Source organism: Schistocerca americana, chromosome 2 (genome assembly GCF_021461395.2).
Source record: "Schistocerca americana isolate TAMUIC-IGC-003095 chromosome 2, iqSchAmer2.1, whole genome shotgun sequence".
Classification (NCBI taxonomy): Eukaryota; Metazoa; Arthropoda; class Insecta; order Orthoptera; family Acrididae; genus Schistocerca; species Schistocerca americana.
Window position 1 is genome coordinate 921,665,667 of NC_060120.1, and position 24,096 is coordinate 921,689,762.

The 24,096-nt window shown below is 40.1% G+C and overlaps 1 protein-coding gene across 1 annotated transcript in view; it reads left to right on the forward strand.

The window, feature by feature from the left end:
- The window catches only part of LOC124593868 (N6-adenosine-methyltransferase non-catalytic subunit), a 63,321-nt gene that overhangs the window by 14,445 nt on the left and 24,780 nt on the right, over nucleotides 1-24,096 (forward strand). The window contains exons 3-4 of the mRNA XM_047132216.1: nucleotides 5,330-5,473; nucleotides 15,777-15,950. Of these exons, the coding sequence (XP_046988172.1) occupies nucleotides 5,330-5,473; nucleotides 15,777-15,950 (318 nt within the window). The remainder of the gene's footprint in view (nucleotides 1-5,329; nucleotides 5,474-15,776; nucleotides 15,951-24,096) is intronic.

Below are 24,096 nucleotides of genomic sequence, written 5' to 3' on the forward strand. Positions count from 1 at the left end.
GAACAAATTCCTTCCTGCACTGCAACAAAAACATCCGGGAAGGGCTGCGCGTGTGCTGTTTTACCAAGACAACGCACCCGCGCATCGAGCTAACGTTACGTAACAGTTTCTTCGTGATAAGAACTTTGGAGTGATTCCTCATGCTCCCTACTCACCTGACCTGGCACCTAGTGACTTTTGGCTTTTTCCAACAATGAAAGACACTCTCCGTGGCCGCACATTCACCAGCCGTGCTGCTATTGCCTCAGCGATTTTCCAGTGGTCAAAACAGACTCCTAAAGAAGCCTTTGCCGCTGCCATGGAATCATGGCATCAGCATTGTGAAAAATGTGTACGTCTGCAGGGCGATTACGTCGAGAAGTAACGCCAGTTTCATCGATTTTGGGTGAGTAGTTAATTAGAAAAAAAGTCGGAGGCCTTAGAACTTGAACGCACCTCGTAATAGAAGAGAAGTGTTATATTACAGAAAAATAAACAATATTTTGATTGTGGTACTTAGAGATAAATTACAAGAATAGTACTGGAAAGAGATTTAGAAAGCAAATTATGTAGAATCAGAATTTAACTTTTTCTTAAACATATTCCTGTGGTTATAAAAATCAACACAGGGTAAAATTAACAAGAAGCAAAGGCAGGCAGTGGAAAGCAGCTGACATTAAGTAGTTTTTGCTGGGAAGGCAGAGCTTTACTTGATTCAGATGCCAAGCTGTTGTCAAGAGTTGAAATTCAGTGCTCCGTATTGTTAAATCTTTCAGACTGTTATTATAAAAGTTAAACTCATGCACAAGAAATAAAACACTCCAAGAAAAATGTAAAAACGTTTTAGATCTTTATTATACAAGAAGCAAATGAAAGTAGCCATATGAATGAAAGTAACTTCCTAGAAAATAGGCGTGGCAGAAACTGATGACACATTGAAATCATTGCCCATGAGCTTCAATGAGGAGACTTCCTCACAGTGGCAGCAAACACTAGCCGGAGGGTAAAAAACCAAATACAAAAGGATTAGCAGTGCACACACCAGCAACAAAAATTAGTTTAAAAAATGCAGTATTTAAGAGGCTTACAAAATTCATTAGCAGCTAAAAAGCAGTAAGTATGCCCACTAAATTGTATCTGTACCAGTGTAAAATTTTGTGCTGAATTGATAGGAGTACATTTCATTCCTTTTTTATCATTGGAGCATTTCTGCAGTAGTACCAAACATGTCGGGTACATTACATAACATACATATAAAGCAAGAAGGTAAAGTGCACATTCATTGATCAGGGGTGCCCCAGAAAACCTAATCAGAATGGTCGATAGGAATAAAATCCAGCACTATTACCACTGCAGTCACCTCACTTGATGCACTTTAATGTTGTTTACTTGTAGTTTCCATTTATGCATGTATCAATGAAATGCTGATAGAATCATCAATCTTCACCACTCTCCTGATCGTGCCCATACACACCATAAGTTGTTGCTAACACCGCTGAATTTTATGTATAAGTTATGATAAGCTTGAAACAACAAAGTGAGAGATATGTAACACCAGTCTATCCCACTTTCACTCCACAAAGTTTTCTTCCTCCATCAGGGTCAAGTGCAGCTACTGGTGTATATAGGAGAAAAAAATCCAACAAAATGGCAGCAGGAAACATTATTATGTAAAGACAAATATTATGAAAATTTTCTGTGGTACCATGATTTGGAATTCAGGTATTCCCTTGAACTGTATGTGCAAGACAAAATCAGGTACCATATTAATTTGTTTTTAAAAATCTGACAACATTTTGATATTCGTTATTCACAATTGCTTGCTGGGTATGAGGACATTTACTCACAGATTTAGATATACTATAGTAGTGACCATGTAGAAACTGGAGATAAGTAAACAAAATCTAATTATGGATCAATTCACTCATTCCATTCTTTTCAAAAGTTTTTGATAAAGCCATCTCTAACGGAAAAATGACTCGTTTCTCTAACATAACTTGTTACTTGACTCTCAATGTTGCTTCCATAATGGATTCTGCACAAGGAAAACCGTATGAAACCTCACAGATAATCCTGATAGTGCTGAGCAAGAAAAAAATATCATGTTGGTGTATACTATGATTTTGCCAGATCCTTTCTCTTAACCTATATAGATGAACTTCCAAAGTTTTAAAGGATGATTCAAAATTGTAATATTTGCTGGCTGAAGGGACAACATGGGGACATGCATGTTTGTGGTCCTGGAGCCATCAGCAGGCGTCCATCGTGTTTGCCGTGGTGCACTGAAAAGTATATTTTTATTATACTTGGTGCAAATTGCATATGATCAAGAGAACTTTGTAAGCTGGGACCAGTTGAATGAGAAAGTACAGTTGCTAAGGAACTGACTTCATATTCTGGATGGAGTTTGCTCTGTCCCACCGATCTGATGTAGGTTTTCCATGATTTTTGTAAATCATTCCTGGCAAATGTCGGGATGATTCCTTTAGCAAGGCCATAGCTAAGCACCTGCCCTATAGTCATAAACATCAATGAAGGAATGGTGTAGCTGTAGCTTTTTACATTGTGAAATAACTGCTTTGCAAGAATTTATTATCCAAACAGTATTGTACATCAGGGTTATGGCCTGTGCAGCATACTTGTAAAAGTGAAACACAAATTAATAAAATTAACAGTTTCATTGTAATTTCTCCATAGATACTAGTAACTAAATACAGCATTAGTGAGGGTAAGAATACTGTGTGAAGTAGACATTGCATATCTTACAGCAGCCTCTTTAGAATCCTTACACTAACATCCCACTTGGATTTGTTGTTAACAATAAAAATCAGTTTCATCCAAATTGTGTTTTGCACCACCATAACACAAGACACAAAAAATAAATAAATAAATAAATAAATTCTTAGGCTTTTCCCCTTTTGTGTAGGCTTCAGACTGGAATTAAGCACTCTGGTGTAAAGGTCTTCAACAAGTGCTTATCTATCAAAAACTAAGAAATTTAGAAACTATGCTAATTCAAAACAAAATTAAAAACATACCTTATTATTCAATTCTTCATATTATCCACATTCAAGGATTGAGAAATCTTGTTAACTGCATGGCTAGTAGCAATGTCCGTTGTGAATCTGCATGATAAAAAATAGTGGTTCATTGTACACAGGCCTCTGTTGGTACAGCCGCAGATCATTAAAAATGTATTTATGTAATTATTATGATACTAGATTAGTAGCAACTATTTGATATAATTGAGGAAGCAGTGACTTTTTTCATTGTAGCAACTTCCTGCTAATGTACTAGACTCACATTTAGAAGATGTAAGTGTAAATAGTATTAATCAGTGTAGTGATATGTTATTGTCAATACTATATGCAGATTTTTTATGGCATGCTTTGTTTTTAATTAAAATTCCAGTTTCAAAACACTGTAAAAAAAGAACAGCTGTTTAGAATGATGTCAAAAGTGAACAGAATATTATTGAAGAAGTGGGAAATGTCACAGGGAAAAAACTGATGATAATTTTTCCACTAGATAACACTGTAAATATCTTAATGTAATTGGGTTTGGCTCCAAATGACATATGAATCACAAGACGGTGGCAGTGGTGTGAACCAACTGTACTGTGCAAGGAGCATGACTGTGCAAGTTAGACTTTCATCAGTTATGGCACTGTTAGTAAGAGAAACCCCTCCACTGTGGTAAGGTCATACCACATCGGATGGGAAGAATTGGTTCTTAATTGTACTGAAGACAAAAACCATGTAAAAAGCAACAATGCAATCAATTATTAATTGCCGTGAGATGGGTGCAAGACATGTTCAATATGCTGCCTACTATTTTGTGCCAAAAGTTGAAATCAAGAAACGGTTTGTTCCACAACAGATAGGAGTGTCTCAGGGCTCACATTCAGAATGCATTGTCAATGCATGTCTTCATTGCGGCTAAGTTTGTAACTGAAGCACTGAACACAGCATCTTTCATATAACCCCACAACTATAAGACACGCAGATTAAGATCAGGTGATCTGGATGGACGGGCTGTAGGGAACTGATGACTGATAATTCTAGCATTTCCAAAATGGCTCTGCAGCATTGGTTGTGCAGTGTGCAGAGGATCACCTCTTGCATAAAAATGATCCTACCCACACATCTATACTGTTGTAGGGTTGGAATGATGTTTGTGTGCAAAAGACTAATAGCGTTTACCAGTGACGGTACAAGTAACAAGACCACAGGACCCAAGTCCTCATAAAAATATGGCTTTACAGTTAACGATGCCATCAACCCACACCACACAGTTACCTTTGCAGAATGAAGTGGTACTAGTTGACATGTGAGTAGATTTTCTGTTGCCCATATTATGCAATTCAGTGCATTGACAAGTCCTTGGAGATGGAAAGGGGCTTTGTCTGTCCACAGGATGTTACATCCCATTCGCTGTCCACTTTCATGCAAGCAAGAAATTCAAGAGCAGGTGTTCGTCTTACTGGCAGATCAGCATGAAGCAACTCCTAAAAATGGGTAACTTTGTATGGATAGCAGTGCAGGATGTTTTGTAGAATTTTATGCATCACGCTCTCAGGCATGTCCAAAGGTCGGGTAATTCCCCGTGCACTGCATGTTTGCACACTACCATTCAACCCCTCCTGCCACACTGTGGCCACTTCTTCTGCTGATGTCAGATCAGTTGTTTTCCTCCCTCTGCTGTATTGCATTTCAAAAGACTCTGTCTTTTCGAATTTCATGATTAGTTTCTCCAGACCCTTGTCAGGCTTCAGACCAGTGCATTTTTTCATACCCTTGAGTGTCTGGGATTTCTGCAGAGCTACTGGTGCACAGCCACCAGTCTTGTAAAAGAGCTTTACCAGTAGTGCATAAACCTGCACTGAGACAGTCATGCCAAACATCGTGGACGCAAACTGAGAAATAGCCATGTACCCCACATCTTTCCTTTTACATATTCTGGCACTTACAGCACCATCTAGTTGTAAAGTTTTGTTAATTTTTTTTCATCCATAACTTTTCCTCTTTCCTTAATAACATTATGTTCAAATTTGATGTCATTCTGAGCAGTGGTTCATTTTTACAGCATACTGAAACTGGAACTTTAGTTATAATTACTGTGTTGAATTAATTTATAGATCTGCAACTGTATCCGCCAAGCCTCAAACATTGCTGATACTATTTTCTCTTTTGTATGTCACTGAAACAAGAAGAGTATATAATATTTTTAGGTTATAGAAATACTTCTATGACCAGTATGATTCATGGTTTATTGTATTGTTTCTTCATTATTAACTGTAGTAAGTTTACCTCTGATGTCTTTAATGTATCACACAAACATTTGATTTCAGGGTACTCAGTCATCTAATCCACATAATGATTACTGCCAGCATTTTGTGGACACAGGTCAGAGGCCACAGAACTTCATCAGAGATGTAGGACTGGCTGATAGGTTTGAAGAATATCCCAAGCTGAGAGAGCTCATCAAGTTGAAAGTAAGTGTAATTCTTGACCATCTGATACTTTCTGGGAAAGGGTTGGCAAACTTTTCTTTTTATGGGACCGTTTCAGAATTCGTAGCTTTGAGGTGGATTTGTAGCCAAGCCATACCCAGGACCTGTGCTACAGAGGGGCAGCAGATGCCAGATGGCTTCCATGCTAGCAGCTGGATCTAGGGGAACCATGGGGGTTGGGAAACAGAAAGCAGCTGAGGTTGACAACATGTTTGTTATTAAATATGCTCGGAAAAGATCAGTAGTTCAATTTCTGTGGAAAGGTAGCTGATTATTTGGAAAAGGGGCTGGTAGCTTACTCTTCTCTCCTCCTCCTCCTCGCCCCCCCCCCCCCCCTCCCACCACATCTCACTTCATATGCACATTTTGGTACTGTACCAAAATGCCACATTAAGTGAAAGCAGAATAAACAAAGCTGAAAGCAGATTATATTATAAATAATGATGTTCACCTACTGGATTTAGTATGTATGGTGGAGTTCGGAGTTTGCTCACTAGCTTGTAAAAATCTGGTTCCACTAGCAGCTATGTGCTTGCATCTCATACACAGGTCATACTTCCTCTGTTCTATAATCAAGAAAATCTGTTTGAAACTGTGTCCATACACAGCAGTTTGGAGAAGCAAATAGTGTTTTTTTAATTAAGAGTCCTTCAAGACATTATTGCCCTGTAAATTGATTAAGTCAAGTTGCAGAGTGTCTGGCACTCATCCCGTGTTTGTGGCAAATGGACATGATAACGCTTTGAACTCACTTTCAAATTCTCTGAAATTTTTATAAAAAATCAGTTTGTAAATTAGTCAACTTTTTGTGCACTTTGCTACTTCATAGGCAGCAAGTGTTATTGATTTTGGGAATAGAAAGCTGAGATTTTCTTTCCTTGATTTGTTTCGAAAAGAGATCAAATTTCCTGATAAGTGCTTCTACAGTGTAATATAATTCAAGGATAAGAATGTTTCTACCTTGCAGAGTCTAATATAGCTTATTTAAATGGTCCATGATGTGAACAAGAAAAGCAAGATCCAAACACGGGAGGAGATTAGAAAAAACTGGAGAAAGTGTTTTTTTTTTCCCACAAAAACAGAACTGTCTCTTCCCACAGTTACCTAGCAACTCTTCCTGACCTTAACCACAGAACATTTGTTGTGTACATTTGTCATATTAAAAACAAACTGTTTCCTTGCATCAGGCACCAGACAAAAAAAATTAATGCATTCAGGCACTTCGCTGTAATTACTGTTTTATTCAGACAGAACTGGTATGGAGTAAGAATTCATCTTGGCCATTATTCTATTTTGTTTCATACCAGGCATACTTGATCAGATTGATAAAATGTGTTGATGCAAACTAATAATGAACAAATGACTGACGCTTAAGAATACTGTTCCGCTGGTAAACCTGGAATGACAAACAACTATTGGGAATTATACATTGTCCGACAATTTCCCGAAAAATGCTTTCCAGTGTGGAAAAAATTCATATCAGAGATGCATTTCTTGATAAATTCACAGTCTAGAAATACTCTGTTCTCTTTTCTATTGCTTTATGCTTTATTGAAACTATCATTTGTCATTGTGTGACAGACTTTGAAGACAACTTCCACTACATCAAAGCATTAGTCACATTTTTTATTTCTTATTTAGTTTATCTTCATTAGAATGTTGTGCAGTAATAGAAAACAATTGTAAAAAAAAACATTTGTTCATTTAAATAAAAACATTTAGGGAAGTGCATTAGAACAACCTTGATACCGTTGATGACTGCTAGTGAGACTTCTAATCTAGATTAGATTACGAAATTGTAGAAACATGTACATTCCACAATTTGACAATAGTCCAAAAGCCTGCTTGATGTAATTTACCACTCCTGCTTTAGGAAATGTAAAATGTTTGAACTAATCTACTGATGTTGTTGTTGTGGTCTTCAGTCCTGAGACTGGTTTGATGCAGCTCTCCATGCTACTCTATCCTGTGCAAGCTTTTTCATCTCCCAGTACCTACTGCAACCTACTTCCTTCTGAATCTGCTTAGTGTATTCATCTCTTGGTCTCCCCCTACGATTTTTACCCTCCACGCTGCCCTCCAACACTAAATTGGTGATCCCTTGATGCCTCAGAACATGTCCTACCAACCGATCCCTTCTTCTGGTCAAGTTGTGCCACAAACTCCTCTTCTCCCCAATCCTATTCGATACTTCCTCATTAGTTATGTGATCTACCCATCTAATCTTCAGCATTCTTCTGTAGCACCACATTTCGAAAGCTTCTATTCTCTTCTTGTCCAAACTATTTATCGTCCATGTTTCACTTCCATACATGGCTACACTCCATACGAATACTTTCAGAAATGACTTCCTGACACTTAAATCAATACTGGATGTTAACAAATTTCTCTTCTTCAGAAATGCTTTCCTTGCCATTGCCAGCCTACATTTTATATCCTCTCTACTTCGAGCATCATCAGTTATTTTGCTCCCCAAATAGCAAAACTCCTTTACTACTTTAAGTGCCTCATTTCCTAATCTAATTCTCTCAGCATCACCTGACTTAATTCGACTACATTCCATTATCCTTGTTTTGCTTTTGTTGATGTTCATCTTATATCCTCCTTTCAAGACACTGTCCATTCCATTCAACTGCTTTTCCAAGTCCTTTGCTGTCTCTGACAGAATTACAATGTCATCGGCGAACCTCAAAGTTTTTATTTCTTCTCCATGAATTTTAATACCTACTCCGAATTTTTCTTTTGTTTCCTTTACTGCTTGCTCAATATACAGATTGAACAACATCGGGGAGAGGCTACAACCCTGTCTTACTCCCTTCCCAACCACTGCTTCCCTTTCATGTCCCTCGACTCTTATAACTGCCATCTGGTTTCTGTACAAATTGTAAATAGCCTTTCGCTCCCTGTATTTTACCCCTGCCACCTTTAGAATTTGAAAGAGAGTATTCCAGTCAACATTGTCAAAAGCTTTCTCTAAGTCTACAAATGCTAGAAACGTAGGTTTGCCTTTCCTTAATCTTTCTTCTAAGATAAGTCGTAAGGTCAGTATTGCCTCACGTGTTCCAGTGTTTCTACGGAATCCAAACTGATCTTCCCCGAGGTTGGCTTCTACTAGTTTTTCCATTCGTCTGTAAAGAATTCGTGTTAGTATTTTGCAGCTGTGACTTATTAAGCCGATAGTTCGGTAATTTTCACATCTGTCAACACCTGCTTTCTTTGGGATTGGAATTATTATATTCTTCTTGAAGTCTGAGGGTATTTCGCCTGTTTCATACATCTTGCTCACCAGATGGTAGAGTTTTGTCAGGACTGGCTCTCCCACGGCCGTCAGTAGTTCCAATGGAATATTGTCTACTCCGGGGGCCTTGTTTCGACTCAGGTCTTTCAGTGCTCTGTCAAACTCTTCACGCAGTATCGTATCTCCCATTTCATCTTCATCTACATCTACATCCTCTTCCATTTCCATAATATTGTCCTCAAGTACATTGCCCTTGTATAGACCCTCTATATACTCCTTCCACCTTTCTGCTTTCCCTTCTTTGCTTAGAACTGGGTTTCCATCTGAGCTCTTGATATTCATACAAGTCGTTCTCTTATCTCCTAAGGTCTCTTTAATTTTCCTGTAGGCGGTATCTATCTTACCCCTAGTGAGATAGGCCTCTACATCCTTACATTTGTCCTCTAGCCATCCCTGCTTAGCCATTTTGCACTTCCTGTCGATCTCATTTTTGAGACGTTTGTATTCCTTTTTGCCTGTTTCACTTACTGCATTTTTATATTTTCTCCTTTCATCAATTAAATTCAATATTTCTTCTGTTACCCAAGGATTTCTACTAGCCCTCGTCTTTTTCATTGATTGGAAATGATTATGTTCGGCTACTTGGAGGCCATTTGCAGCCATTCATGGACTTCATGTTCCCAAAAGGAGATTTAATTTTTATGGCTGCCTATGCGTGCAGTCACCAGGCCCTAGTTGTTCATGACTGATTTGGAAAACATTCTGGACAGTTTGAGTGAATGATGTGAACCCCATCAAACATTTGTGGGACATAACTGAGAGGTCAGTTTGTGCACAAAATCTTCCACTGGCAACACTTTTATAATTGTGAATGGCTATAGAGGCAGCATGGCTGAACATGGGTACATGTTCTAAATCCATGTGGACAAAAGTTGGTCGGGTTCTATGTCTGGTTTCAGGAAATGTGTCCAGTTGAGACACCTGTTGTAACTGAGCAATAAACATTGCCATTGTGTCATTCCCTGTTGTGGTGGACATCACACCTTCAATGAAATTGGCTGGATGCAAATATTCTTGCTGTATACCCTTTCCACATTAGACATGCCACCATCAGACCTGTAAGCAGTATGTATGTCCAGTAAAACCAATAGTAGGGTGTGTGTCCATTTGTCCTCATGTCACATTATAACTGAGGCATTGAATTCCTTTGCCATTTTTCCACCATTCCATGTTTTGTGGGTGGTAGCTGGTCATTTTATGGTACTTCATCCCATACTGCTTCAGTAACTGTTGGAATAGAATTGACTCAAATTGTCTACCTCTCAATAATTTGCTTTATGTATTGGGCAATCAAAACATGCTACCTGGGTGCTCAAAAAGGTCTTTGCCATTGTCTCTGCCCAATGCGTAAATTGATCAACAATTGTAAGCAAGTAGCAGACTGTTTCTGATGGTGGTAGCAGCCCCACCAAATCTACATGTACATATGCAAATCTTCCACAACTACCTAGAAGTGTCTTCAAAGAGGGATGGGTGTGGTGTCCCACTTTATTCCTTTGGCAGGCCAAACATTCCCATGTCCATGCCCATATTTTACAATCTTTGTTTATACTGGGCCACACAAAATGCTCTGCTATTAGATATGCCATGAGGTTTACCCAGATGTGCCAGATCGAGTAATTATATTGAGATAGAGCCACCTGATGGACTCATTATAAAGATATGGACTGGTAGAGTATGAACAGAGGATGATAACACTTGCAAAAAAAGAATGAGCCAGTTCTTATGTTGCACAGACTCCAGTCTCACTTGATCCATATTGTCAAAAGTGTGTAACGAATATTCTTTAAAAAACTTTTATTTCGAGATATAATAGGTCAGAGAAAAAGAAAAATTCACCAAAGTTATCTAACAGTGAAGTAGTGTATGAAAAGAAAAAACATTTTAAATATGAGGACATCTCTGTATAACTGCTGTTGCTATGTATTTTTATCTTATTCCATTAGAATTGTAACTTTCCTTATGGAGTTGTAATGTCACTTCATTTTCCCACTGCTCTTATATTTCTTTTGCTGGAGTCACACATCTCCTTTGTGAATCTGCTCTATGATTAGTTAGTTAACTCTTTTCTCTTTTATTTTTTTAGCACATTATTAATTTTCAGAACTTTAAATCAGAGATGCAAATAATTCATTGTTTCTTTCATATTGCCTGCCATATTTCCTTTCTTTTGTATCTTCTCATATCACAGAACAATGAACTACAGAAACTTCCTGGCAGATTAAAACTGTGTGCCCGACCGAGACTCAAACTCGGGACCTTTGCCTTTCGCGGGCAAGTGCTGTCTAGGAGACAGGATACTGGCAGAAGTAAAGCTGTGAGTACCGGACGTGAGTCGTGCTTCGGTAGCTCAGATGGTAGAGCACTTGCCCGCGAAAGGCAAAGGTCCCGAGTTCGAGTCTCGGTCGGGCACACAGTTTTAATCTGCCAGGAAGTTTCATATCAGCGCACACTCCGCTGCAGAGTGAAAATCTCATTCTGGAAACATCCCCCAGGCTGTGGCTAAGCCATGTCTCCGCAATATCCTTTCTTTCAGGAGTGCTAGTTCTGCATGGTTCGCAGAAGAGCTTCTGTAAAGTTTGGAAGGTAGGAGACAGGATACTGGCAGAAGTAAAGCTGTGAGTACCGGACGTGAGTCGTGCTTCGGTAGCTCAGATGGTAGAGCACTTGCCCGCGAAAGGCAAAGGTCCCGAGTTCGAGTCTCGGTCGGGCACACAGTTTTAATCTGCCAGGAAGTTTCATATCAGCGCACACTCCGCTGCAGAGTGAAAATCTCATTCAATGAACTACAGGTTTGAAGAGTGCCATATTTTACTTGTTGTTGCTGTCCGTGTGTAAGAAATTTGAAATAAGTGAGACTACATCAATTTTGAATGAGTATATCATGGACTGGTTTCTATTTTCAGTTATATTCAAGGATTTCAAATAAGGAGCTGTGTCTAATTATTTCCATGTGTGCATGTAAATTATAGGCAGACTTATCATCTCGCTGATAAACCAGTTTGTAGATTGTCCCACTTCATTTCTGCCCTCTCTCTCATGTTACATTCTGATTCTTTTTTACTGAAGTTATGTAATGATCTGTTACTTTGTGTTAATTTTATCTTTCACTCTACAGCCCAGTCTTCATTGGGTTTTTGATGCACTAGGCTCACTTTGGCATGTTTACAACATTGTTACTGTACAGCACTTTCCTAACATATAACGAAAACCAGTCTTCAAGTAAACAAACAAGTTTCTATAATTAAATGGTTCTAATTGTAAATTCTGATATATTCTTCTTAGGATATCAGTGAAGTACATTTATTGACAACTCAATTAACACATATTTTGTACAAGGGGAAGTTGTCTGCCGAGTTAAATCGTTGAGTGTAGAAACTATGTTGCTCTGTGTACAGGGTGATTCAACATGAATGAGACAAAAAGAAACTAGTCCTTTATCTACAGTAATGACTTCATTTCAGAAATACACATTTAGACAGAAAGGTTAACTTCCGCTATTGCTGTGGAAATCTGATGTGGACTCCCTGTGTGACATGGCAGGCATCTTTCTGCTTCCGCATTTTCTGCCATAACTGTTCCACTGCAGCCCATTGAATGAAGTTGACCACAGTGACTATTTGGTGCCGTAGCTGCTGTAATTCCTGTGGAATTGGGTGATGTTGTGGTGTCACTTTACCAAATTTGGTCTGAAAATGTCTGAACAATAATTATTGATGATGTTTGAAGGATTCTCGGGTGTCCAGCCGGACACAATCATCGAATGCCATGATATTTTGGCGAATAACTGTGCGACAATCATCAGGTGGTGCTGATGCATTGCATTGTATCAGCACCACCTGATGGTGGCGGAATGGTTATTTGCCAAAATATTGTGTGCAGCTGACGATTATATCCGACTGGACACCCAAGAACCCTTCAAACGGCATACACGCTGGGCAGGGTTGCCAACTATCCCGTATTTCCCAGGAAATCCCATATTCTGCCTATTTTTTTTTGTCAGTTCCCATGTCCCATATTATTTCGAATTTATTCAATATTTATCTATCTTTTGTAATAGTAGTTCAAAACTATATTTCGCCTGACACACTCACAGGTAATACTAACTGTGTGCAGTAAAAGTTGCCGCAGCAAGCACCGAAGCAGTACTAAAACAAATAATGATCTTTTTTTTTTTTTACTTGCCGTACAAATATGTGTGAAAGAAATGCTCATGTGGGCACGGCCGAGGGGATTCACCCTTCGAGAGAGAGGCACCAGTGTGACCAGCACTGGCGGTGCTGCGCATAAAATAAACTCTCGTCTGGCCATACACTTATGGGGAACTGTAACTTGGCACATGGACTCCTTAGTTTCTGATTGGTGGCTCTCCGTAGCTGTTAGGGGATTTCATGTCATAGCAATTTACCGATGTTCATTGCCAACTGTGCAGCACACTATTAGCTGGTGTTGTCTGCATTGTCGTCTGTGTTGTCATCAACTTTGCCACTTATATCTGCTTCTAATATTGCATTTATTTTGATAACCAATACACACTTTTTGAAAGCTATTTAACTCGTCAGTGCTAATAGTGATATCAATTTCAATGCCACCAAGGCACAAAGTATTTAACTGGTCACTTCAGTTGTGCACTTAGCTGCTTTTGTGGACCTGATATTGTTGTGGTCAGATTTGGAGTTTGTGATTTCTTGATTTAAGATGAGTTGTGAAGAAGATAGCATGAAATCACCCACAAGGAAGAGAACTAAAAATGTGTGTTTACCATTCATGTTCATGGAGGCAATACTGGCTGTTCTCAGCATGCAAAAACTACAGGTAAACTATGCCAGTTTTGTATTACTTTGTTTGGTGCAATTTAAAATTATGTAAATATGAATTTAATGTAGTAATAAATATCTTTAATATCATTAGGCCATACAAACAATGAGAAAGACATAAAGGAGTCTTCCAAGATTTCCAGCTTCTTTCCTGCTAGGGGCATCTCAACCACAAATGGATTACACAGAACTGTTGCAGCAGCAGAACTGACATATGTGTATCACACAGTGAAACATAATTTGTTATAATAGCTTGGACTGCAAATCACAAAGGATGAATTCAGTCATCCTATTGTTAAAGAAAATGTATTGTGGATGCACCAAAACTTAACCAACAGTGAAAGAAGTTTTGGCTCCAGAAAGTGTTTCAGAAATGGTTACAGTTTTAAACGATCCCAAGAAGTCGAGTAAATTTTTCTCTATAGCAATTGATGCTTCAAAAAAATTAAAAATAGGAAGATGTTTCCGATTGTTTTGAGATATTTTGATCCTGAAATTGGAATTCAAAATAAACTTCTGGGTTTTACAGAAGAGAGAAGTGTAACAGAAATGTCTATTCACAATTTGTTAAAACATTCATTGGAATTCCACAATTGTGATATAAACAACTGTAGTGCTTTTTGTGCTGATAATGCCAACATTCATTTTGGAAAGCATGGTTCAGTATTTGAACTGTTAAATGACGATAACAAACAAATGTTCAAGGCCTTGAAAATTTGGTCCTGAAATTATATGGTCACATCTCCATTTCTGCAAAGTGAAGGGAAGTTTGAAACTCCTTTATTGAATTTGTAGATGTAGAATGTAGTGAAATTCTCTGACATGTATGTATTAGGTGGCTTTCTTTAACACAAGCAGTTGACAGAATCATTAGAAATAGTTATATGAAAAGTATTGATGATTGTACCCCATTTTGGTGCAGTTATTTTTAGATTGTTATAAGTTTCCAGGATGCTCTGATGTTATTATAATGGAAACTTTTGAGGCAGTCAAGACTTTGATCAGTAAAACTGAGCAAAGAATGAGTGACAGATATTTTGGAAGTGGCACTATAAAGTTTTAAATAAGTTAACTTGTTCCATAACCAGAAAATGCATTGCAGATAATCTTATGGAATTTTATGTGTCATTGAAAACATATGTGGTCAAGAATTTCAGCTTTTAATGTCAACTACCAATATCAAATGAGTCTTGTACACCTCTTTGTCTAAGTTCTGAGCTAAAATTTAAGCATCTTGGAGGAATAATGGAGTCTTTTCAGATAGATGATGTAGATGAAGATTGTTTGTATAAGAAATTTTGTGATGTAAAGAATATTTGGAGCAAAGCATATCTATGGAAGGCACTGCAAACAGAAGGTGGGTTAACGTTTTCTGTACCTTGATAGCGAAAAATGTTCAGGTTCCCAATTTGCTGAAACTAGCTGGGTTTGTATTAAGCTTTCCTGTTTCAAATGCTGAGGTAGAAAGAATTTTTTCCCTAATGAACCACAAATGGACGGAGGTGCGCCACAAATGTACCACCGAGCTTATAAAAGCAGAAGTGCAAGTAGCAGTTAATTTTAATTTTGACTGTAGAGAAATCTTTGCATATGTAAAATCAAATGAACCTTTGCAAGAAGAAGTGAAGTCTGTAAATAAATACAAGCAATAATGTAAAATAAAACATGTATGCACATTTGAAATATATTTCTTTGTAGAAGACACTATTTGAATTGTTTAAATGTAGGCTTTCTCCTCGATCCTTATTTCCTCCACAGAAAGTTGGCAACCCTAATGCCGGGAAAGCCTCAGATCACATATTATTGATGATGTTGGATGTTCCGGAACACAACACACCTTTTCAGTCATGGATGCGACCATTTTGAATCCTAGCACCAGCGTTGCACAACAGTTACGGCTGTCTGTTGTTTGTTTCTTTGTTGCCAACCTATACTGTGGGAGTTAATCTGTTAGTCTATATGTGTATTTCTGAAATAAAGTCATTACTGTAGCCACAGAAATACTTCCTTTTTGTCCCATTCATTTTGAATCGCCTTGTACTATAAAATCATGCTTCTTAGAGATGTACAATTTTTGCTGTATATTTCTGACATCTCTCGCAAGATAGTTGAGGATGTATGTTTTATCATTATGATTATCTGAAATCTGATAAATTTATTTGATCTACAGGACGATTTGATAGCAAAGACAGCATCTCCGCCAATGTATCTGAAGACAGATCTCCAGACATTTGATATGAAGGAACTGAACAGCAAATTTGATGTGATTCTTGTAGAGCCACCACTGGAAGAATATCAGAGGACCATGGGTGTTACCAATATGCAGTTCTGGGGATGGGATCAGGTAAAATCTATTTATAGTATGATGTGTGTGTGTGTGTGTGTGTGTGTGTGTGTGTGTGGTGATAACGGAAGAAAATGTTTAGCTAACTTCGAATTTTTCACTGTTGTACTATAAAAAAGTAGTGGTGAACTATGGCTGGTAAAGAAAGCAGCTTGCTGTAGAAAACAACTACCCTTAAAATGTTTGGCTTGAACATGTTCTTTTGTGAATGTATAAAGTGTTATGCATGCTCTTCATGTAAAGCTAAGGATTACTTCTGGCTAAGTCATGATCTACTTGCAATATTTGACTGTTCCTCCTCAATATTCCTGAAAGAAAGTGCATATAAGGTACATTTTAGGATTTTTGAATTTTCACTGGTTGGCAGTTAAATTCCATCATAATAGCCTGGTGACTAATGTAGTTGTCTTTGACACAGTAGATACAACAACGAAAAATGCACCGCATTGTAGAACTCCTCAAAGAATTTATTTATTTATCATTAATACATCTCTACTTGTGAACCATTTTTAGCATAAAGAATATCGGGTTTATATTCAATTTCTTGCAAAGTTCTTTGTAACATTTCCTCTGTTATTGTTGCAATCGCATTAGTGATATGATGTTGCAATGTAGGATGGAACACCACTTTAGGAGGGTGGGAAGGATTGTAGTTTAGATGTTTCTCATTACAGGGATGATGATAGATAATCAAAACCCGGACGAAGGATGTGGTTCTGTTGTTCCAGTCTGGGGTGGTGACGAAGGGGGTACTTCTTTGTAGCTAGTTGGTGGCAGGATTGGGGGTGTGTGGGGATATGGTACAGGAAATCTATTGGTGGACTAGGTCTGGGGGATAGTGCCCATCTGTGAAGACCTTCGTAAGACCTTCAGCATACTGGGCAAGGGAGTTCTTGTCACAACAAATACACTGTCCCCAGGTGGCAGGGTTGTATGGGAGGGACTTTTTGCTCTGGAAGGGATGAAAGCTGTTAAAATGCAGGTACTGCTGGTGTTTTGGGGGTTTAATGTGGTCAGAGATGTGGATGGAACCATCAGAGAGGAGGAGGTCAAATCCAGGTAGGTTGCACACTAGGTTGAGGAGGACCAGGTGAAGTGGATGGGAGAGAAGTTGTGGTTTGAAGGAATGAGGATAGGGTGTCATGGCCATAAAAACATCATCAGTGAACCTGAACCAGACCAGAGGTTTGGGAGGGTAGGAAGGATTCCTCTAGATGGCCCATAAACAGAATGGCATAGGGGGGTGCCACAGTAGTGCTCAGGGATCTGCTGCAGATTTGTTTCTGTATGTTCCCTTCATAGGGGAAGTAGTAGTGTGTTACAATAAAGTTACTAAGGGGTATGAGGAATGGGTTTGCGGGATTGGAGTCTGAGGGATGTTGATAATGGGAAGTGTTCAGTAGTGGCAAGACCATGTGCATGAGGGATGTCAATGAGGGCTGAAATTCTTTCATTGGGCTCACAATAACCAGTTACAATGGGGCATCCAGGATTGTTGAGTTTGCACATTTTGGGGAGCATGTAGAAGGTGGGTGTCAGGGTGTCAAAGAGGGTGAGGAGAGTTTCTGGGAAGGGCCTAAGATTTTAAACAGGGATTGGAGGTTATGTTGGACTTCTGAGGTGGGATCACTCTTTCAGAGTTCATAGGTGGAGTCGTCATATAATTGGCAGAGGCCAGGTAGTCATTGTAGTCATCACTTTTGTTCAGCACAACAGTGCAGTCTGGCCAGAATGGCTGGAGATTGCCATTGAGCGTGTGTGCGTGTGAGAAAGAGAGAGGAGAGAGAGAGAGAGAGAGAGAGAGAGAGAGAGAGAGAGAGAGAGAGAGAGAGGGGGGGGGGGGGGAGAGAGAGAGAGAGAGAGAGAGAGAGATTTGCCTGTTTGTGTGAATACATCTTGTTTTTCCCTTTATTTTCTGAAGAAGGCTTTGGCCAAAACCTCAGTGTTGTTGTGCCTGCCTGCAACTCAGCATGTCATCTTTATACAGTATGCAGCAATCATTCCTTTTCATAATTGTTGATTTTCCAACCTGGACTTTTCGTTGTTTCATTTACCTGTCAGTTTCAGATAGCTGTCGCAATAACACATTTTATAATACAGCTGTTATTCTATAGCTGCAAAGGTAATGCACCTAGCCTGGTTAATGAAATGAAAGAAATAATCCAAAAGCTGAGAAGTTATGCAATTCTGATCCTTATTTTTTTCCCCCCCCATTATTGACAGTCTTCTTTACTCATTTTCATCTACAGCTACATCCATCTGCGCAATCCTGGTTTTGGAGAATCTTTCCCGACCCACTGTGAAGATTGAACCTTGGTCTCAACATCATAACTGTAGTCTCATGTTTCATCAACAAGTTATGATACTCTTAAGGAACATCTTATTCTCATTTGCATGATCCAAAAGCTCTTCACAGATTGTGACATGAAGGTCTTTCTGGTCATGACTCCTGAGCCAAAGGATGAACTTGGCAACAACACAATGCATTCCAAGATGCTGTGTGAGGACTTCATGACATGATCCACCAGAAGTATTACATTCTTCTGCCATCTCTTGGACAGTTAGTCATTGACATTCCTGAGTGTCCTCAGTAGACTTGAAGGACACCCCAAATGAGAGTCATCATTACCTTCCATTGGACCATTTTTAAACCGTGTAAACCTTTTGTAACACTGAGTACAGCTTAAGCACTCATCACTGTAGGATCCGGCATCATTTGGTGTGTCTCTGTGAAGTTTTTCTTGAGTTTCATGCAAAATTTAATCCAGAGGCATTGCTGTTCTAACTCTGCCATCTTGAAATTCGAAAACTGTGTGACACAATGTTCTACTCAATACAGCACTGAACAATAACTAACAGACATATAACAATGAAACTTCTGGCAGTTCCACATTACACGCAGGCATGTGTAGGGATGCCAACATCATTTTGCTCCAACACACCACTGGCACGAAATTATGAATATTCAAGAATTTTTGGACAGACATTGTACATAAAATAAAGGCAACTGTTCACCAATGGCTGACTGATGTGTGACCCTTATAAACACACAACAGAAAACAATGTTTGATACTAGCTTCCAAGTTCTTGCTCTTTCTTTAGTTGAAGTACACACACACATTCATGCATATAACCACACAGAAACCAGAATGTACACGTCTGTGGCCACAGTGAGACCGACTGCTGATTATCGGTAGTAGCTCACAGGGCAAATGGAGTTGGGGAGGGGCAGGTAAGGTTGCACAAGGTGAGGAAGAAGTAGTGGGATGATGTGAGACAGCTCTCTTTTCATAAAAGCACAACAAAAAAGGAGTTAAGGGGGTTGAGCATATAAGAGATAGGGGAGAAGAGGGGAGATGAGGAGAGGGAGGTGGAGATGAGGAGGGAAGGAGGGAGAGAAGAGAGAAAGGGAGTAGGATGGAAGAGAGAGGAGAGAGGGGGAGGGGAAGGATTGGGAGTAGAGGAAGGGGGAAGAGACACATGGTAGGGGGAGAGGGGAAGAGTGGTGGGAGGAGGCAGTACATGATCTGGATTGGGAAGAAGTGATATTGACGAGAGAGAAGGGAAAAGGTAAACTGAGACTGAGGGAAGTAGTTTACTGGAGCTTTATGACATAGTAATTGCAAGAGTGCGTCGGCCGGAGCGGCCGTGCGGTTCTAGGTGCCACAGTCTGGAGCCGAGTGACCGCTACGGTCGCAGGTTCGAATCCTGCCTCGGGCATGGATGTGTGTGATGTCCTTAGGTTAGTTAGGTTTAATTAGTTCTAAGTTCTAGGCGACTGATGACCTCAGAAATTAAGTCGCATAGTGCTCAGAGCCATTTTGCGAGAGTGCAGGATATACTGGAGACACAATTCCTACCTGCAATAGTTCAGAGAAACTAGTGCTGGAAGAGAATGTCCACATGACTTGGGTAGTGAAGCAGTGGTTGTAGTCATGTGCAACATGTTCGGCAACTAGATGGCCAAGTTTGTGGTTTGCCACTTTGTCAGTGGCCACTCATGTGAGTAGACAGTTGGCTACTTGTCATGTCCCCATACAATGCTGTACAGTTTAATTGCTGCATAGCTGATACGTAACATGGCTGCTTTGATATTTGGCCTTGCCTCCCCGAGTGCCTGTGACTGGACTGCGGGAGGAGGTGGTGGATAGGTGTACAGGACAGGTCTTGTTGAAGAGTTGACCTGGAGGGAATGACTCGTGGGCTGTAGGGTTGGGAGCAGAATTGGAATTGGGATGTACAAGGACATTCTGTAAGTTGAGTAGGTGACAGAACACAACTTTGGGTGATGGGGATAGGATATCCCTCATCCCAGGACATGACAAGAGGTAGTTGAAGCCCTAGTCAAGGACGTGGTTGAGCTTTCCAAGGCCAGGCTGACATTGGATGATCAGAGGAGTGCTTGTCAGTGGCTCATTAACAGGTTTTTTGGTGTCAGAGGAGGAAACGGCATGAGGGATCTGTATATGGACGAGCTGGATAGGATAGTGGCTGTAAATAAAGGCTCTGGTAGGATTATTGGTATACTTTGACTGTTCCTGCTTTCTACTGCAGATGCAGCCTCAGGTGGTGAGGCTGTAGGGAAGAGGCTGATGTGAAAGGGCTAACAGCTGTCAAAGTGGAGGTACTGTTAGTCGTTTGTATGCTTGATATGAACAGATGTATTTATGAAGCCATCTGAGAAGTGGAGATCAACATCTAGGAAGGCAGCTCATTGAGTTGAAGGAGGACCAGGTGAAGTGGATTTGGGAGTAGTTGTTGAGGCTATGGAGGAAAGAGCGAAGGTTGTCCCTGCCATGAATCCACATCATGAAAATGTCATCATAAATATGAATTATACAAAGTGGTTTAGGTGTTCGAATCCTCCAGATCACACATAAATAACTTGGCATAGGATGATGCCTTGGCAGTACAATGTATTTGTTTATAGATCTGAGCTTTGAAAGTGAAATAATTGCAAGTCAGAATGTGGTTGGCCAGGAGGATTAGGAAAGTGGTGGTCAGTTTGGTGTTGGGATGACGTTGGGAAAGGTGGTGTCCACAACTGCAAGGCCATGGGCATGGGGGATGTTGTTATATAAGAATGTTACATCTACAGTGCCCCCAAGGAGTGCTGTGTTAACTGGACAGGAACTGTGGAAAAGTGGTGGAGATAGTGAGCAGTGTCTTGAATGTAGGCTGGAGGGTTACAAATTTTGGAGTTTGGAGAAGTTAGTCAACAAAGGCAAAAGTTTGTTAAGTGGGAACATTGCATCCAGCCACAACAGGGTGACCAGTAGGGAGACCTATGGATTAGATTTATGGAGTTTCAGGAGTAGCTGAAAGGTAGGTTTGGGTGAGGTGGGGGTAGTTGCTGGTGTTTGGAGGGAAATGGATTCAGGTGTCAGGTTTTGAGATGGACCTAAGGCCTTGAGGAGCTTCAGAAGGTTCTGTTGAACTTCTGGGATGGGATTATGGTTATAATGTTTGTATGCCAAGATGTTGGAAAGTTGGCAGAGACCCTCAGCCACATAGGCACTATGATTCATGACCACTATGGCGGAGTCTTTGTCTGCAGGTATGATAATAAGATCTGGATTGGTTTTCAGGTTACAGATAACTGTTTGCTGTGTATTCTATAGGAATGATCTTGGACATGCTGGAGAAGGGTTGAGGAAAGGAAGGTGAGACCAGGTTAGAAGCAAGGAATTCCTGAATAGTTACCAGAGGAAAGGGAGGAGGATCACAGTTGGATGGAGGGTGGAACTGTTATAAATAAGGTTCTATGTGGATTTTGGCTGGCTGTTGTCAGTATGCTGCATGGCAAAGAAATGCTTCCACCACAGAGAACAAGTAGAGGAAAGAAGTTCTTTACAAGTCCAGAATGATTGAACTTGGATTTAGGACTAAAGGAGAGGCCTTTGTAAATCTCTGTCTCTCTTTCTCTCTTCCTCACTCTTTCTTTCCCACACTCAACCTTTTTCCAACCATCTCCCTTTTTCTCTTTTCTCGCTTCTTACCTCCAACTTCCTCTCCTTTTCTCCCCTCCACCCCCTCCCTCTCTAATAAATTATGGCCAGAGTCCCCCTCTGACTCTGGAAATGTTTTGCAGTTTTGAATCTGGTTGTGAAATCACTGTTGTAGCCTTATGTAATTTGTATCAAATCTTCCTGTGTCTCCAGGTATCGTCCATGCATGCAAATTTTCTTTCATGATTTTTAAACCAAGAAATAGTGAAGATTAAATTATCCTCTGTGCAAAACTCTACCAGGTGGCTTCCTCTTTCATTCCTTTCTCCCAGTCCATGTTCACCTACTATTTTTCCTTCTCATCCTTTTCCTAATATTGAATTCCACCACAACTAATATTTTTTCCCTATCTATCTGAATAATTTCTTTTACCTCATCATACATTCTTTCAATCGTTTCATCATCTGCAGAGCTAGATGGCATATAGACTTCTACTGCTGTGGAGGATATTGGCTTTGTGTCTGTCCTAGCTGCAATGATGCATTCACTGTTTTGTTCTTATAAAAGCTGGCCCACATTCATTATTAGACCTACCCCTATTGGTTTTGTACTCACCTGACCAGAAATCCTGTTTTTCCCGCCCCCACACTTCATTAATTCCCACTACAACTGACTTCAACCTATCTGTTTCCCTTTTTAAATTCTCTAGCCTATCTATCCAATAAAGGGTTCTTACATCCCACAATGCAACGTGTAAAATGCTAATTTTGTTTTCCTGATGACAGCATCCTCCTGAGTTATCCCCACCCAGAGATTCAAATGGGGAACTGTTTAACCTTTGGAATATTTTGCCCAAATGGCTGCCTTCATACTGTAGAATTGCATGTCATTGCAAGAAATAACAGCTGTTGTTTCTCCTTGCTTTCAGCCACTCATTCTACCAGCACTGCAAGGCCTTTTTGGCTTATGTTGCAGGACCAGATCAATCAATCACCCAGACTGTTGCCGCTAAAACTACTGAAAATGCTCCATCCCCTATTCAGGAACAATATATAGGGGTTTGTAACATATTGCTAAATTTCTCATTTAATTTTGGTCCTCCGAACTTTGTAAATAAGTTTTTGCAGGATTTTTTTATCCTCTCTCTTTAAGTCTCTACCAGTGCACATTGTTCAGCATTTCTGTGATTCTCTTCTATGAGTAAAACAAACCAGCGACCATTCAGACTAGCCTTCAATATTCTCTATTAGTCCTCATTGGTATGGATCTGGAGGGGTTCACTGGATGTAACTCACTATGAGGACAGGACGGTGGGTGTTCATTGAAGCCACAGTGCTCTTGTTGAGTGTAGTTGCATGTTGGCTTCCCCCAGAAATCTGCATGCCCTGTTGATGGTTGTCTTGGTAGTGAAAAGGCAGAAGTTCTAACAGCAATGTGGTGGTGAGGAGCTGTGTCATGCCCAAGGTGTAAATTAGACAGCTTTAAATTAACATTCATTTATTGCTGAGAGCTTTACAGTAATTCAGTCTGCTCTTTGGTGCAGCCTGGTAGCAGCCATGCTGCACCTGCCTCACAGAAACACGCTGAGTGGTGTGTCAGTGCCTGTCATGGAATTTGTGGTCATAGCCCCTGGTGTTGCCCGTGGCCACTTCTGTGCTCTTGCGGAGAGCAGAGTGGCGGTCAGCATGTCCGCACAGCCTAATGTGACTGTGGGTGTCCATTGAAGCCACAGTGCTCTTGTTGAGTGTAGTTGCGTGTTGGCTTCTCCCAGAAATCTGCTTGCCCTGTTGATGGTTGTCTTGATAGTGAAAAGGCAGAAGTTCTAATAGCAATGTGGAGGAGAGCTCGAGGGGCCTCTCAGAGTACAGCTGGTAAACCAGTACACTGCAATGCCAATTAGTGATGACACCAGGTGCCCTGCTCCCAAGTTGAACATCTTGCAGTCAGACAGATAAGTTCTTCATCAATGGAAGATCTGCTCGAACCTCATCTTCAGTCAGTCACCATTGTGACTGCCAAGAATGGCAGCTTGGCAACTCACAGAGTTGAAATGTGGAACCCCAACACCTCGCACAACCAGATGCCTGCGGAATCATAGAAGTAGACCCCAAACGGGCAGTGGCTGGCAGTTCTTCGTCATATGTTAGCAGGTCATCCTGCAGCTAATTGAACTGTCCTTTTGTCAGTATCAGTGATGT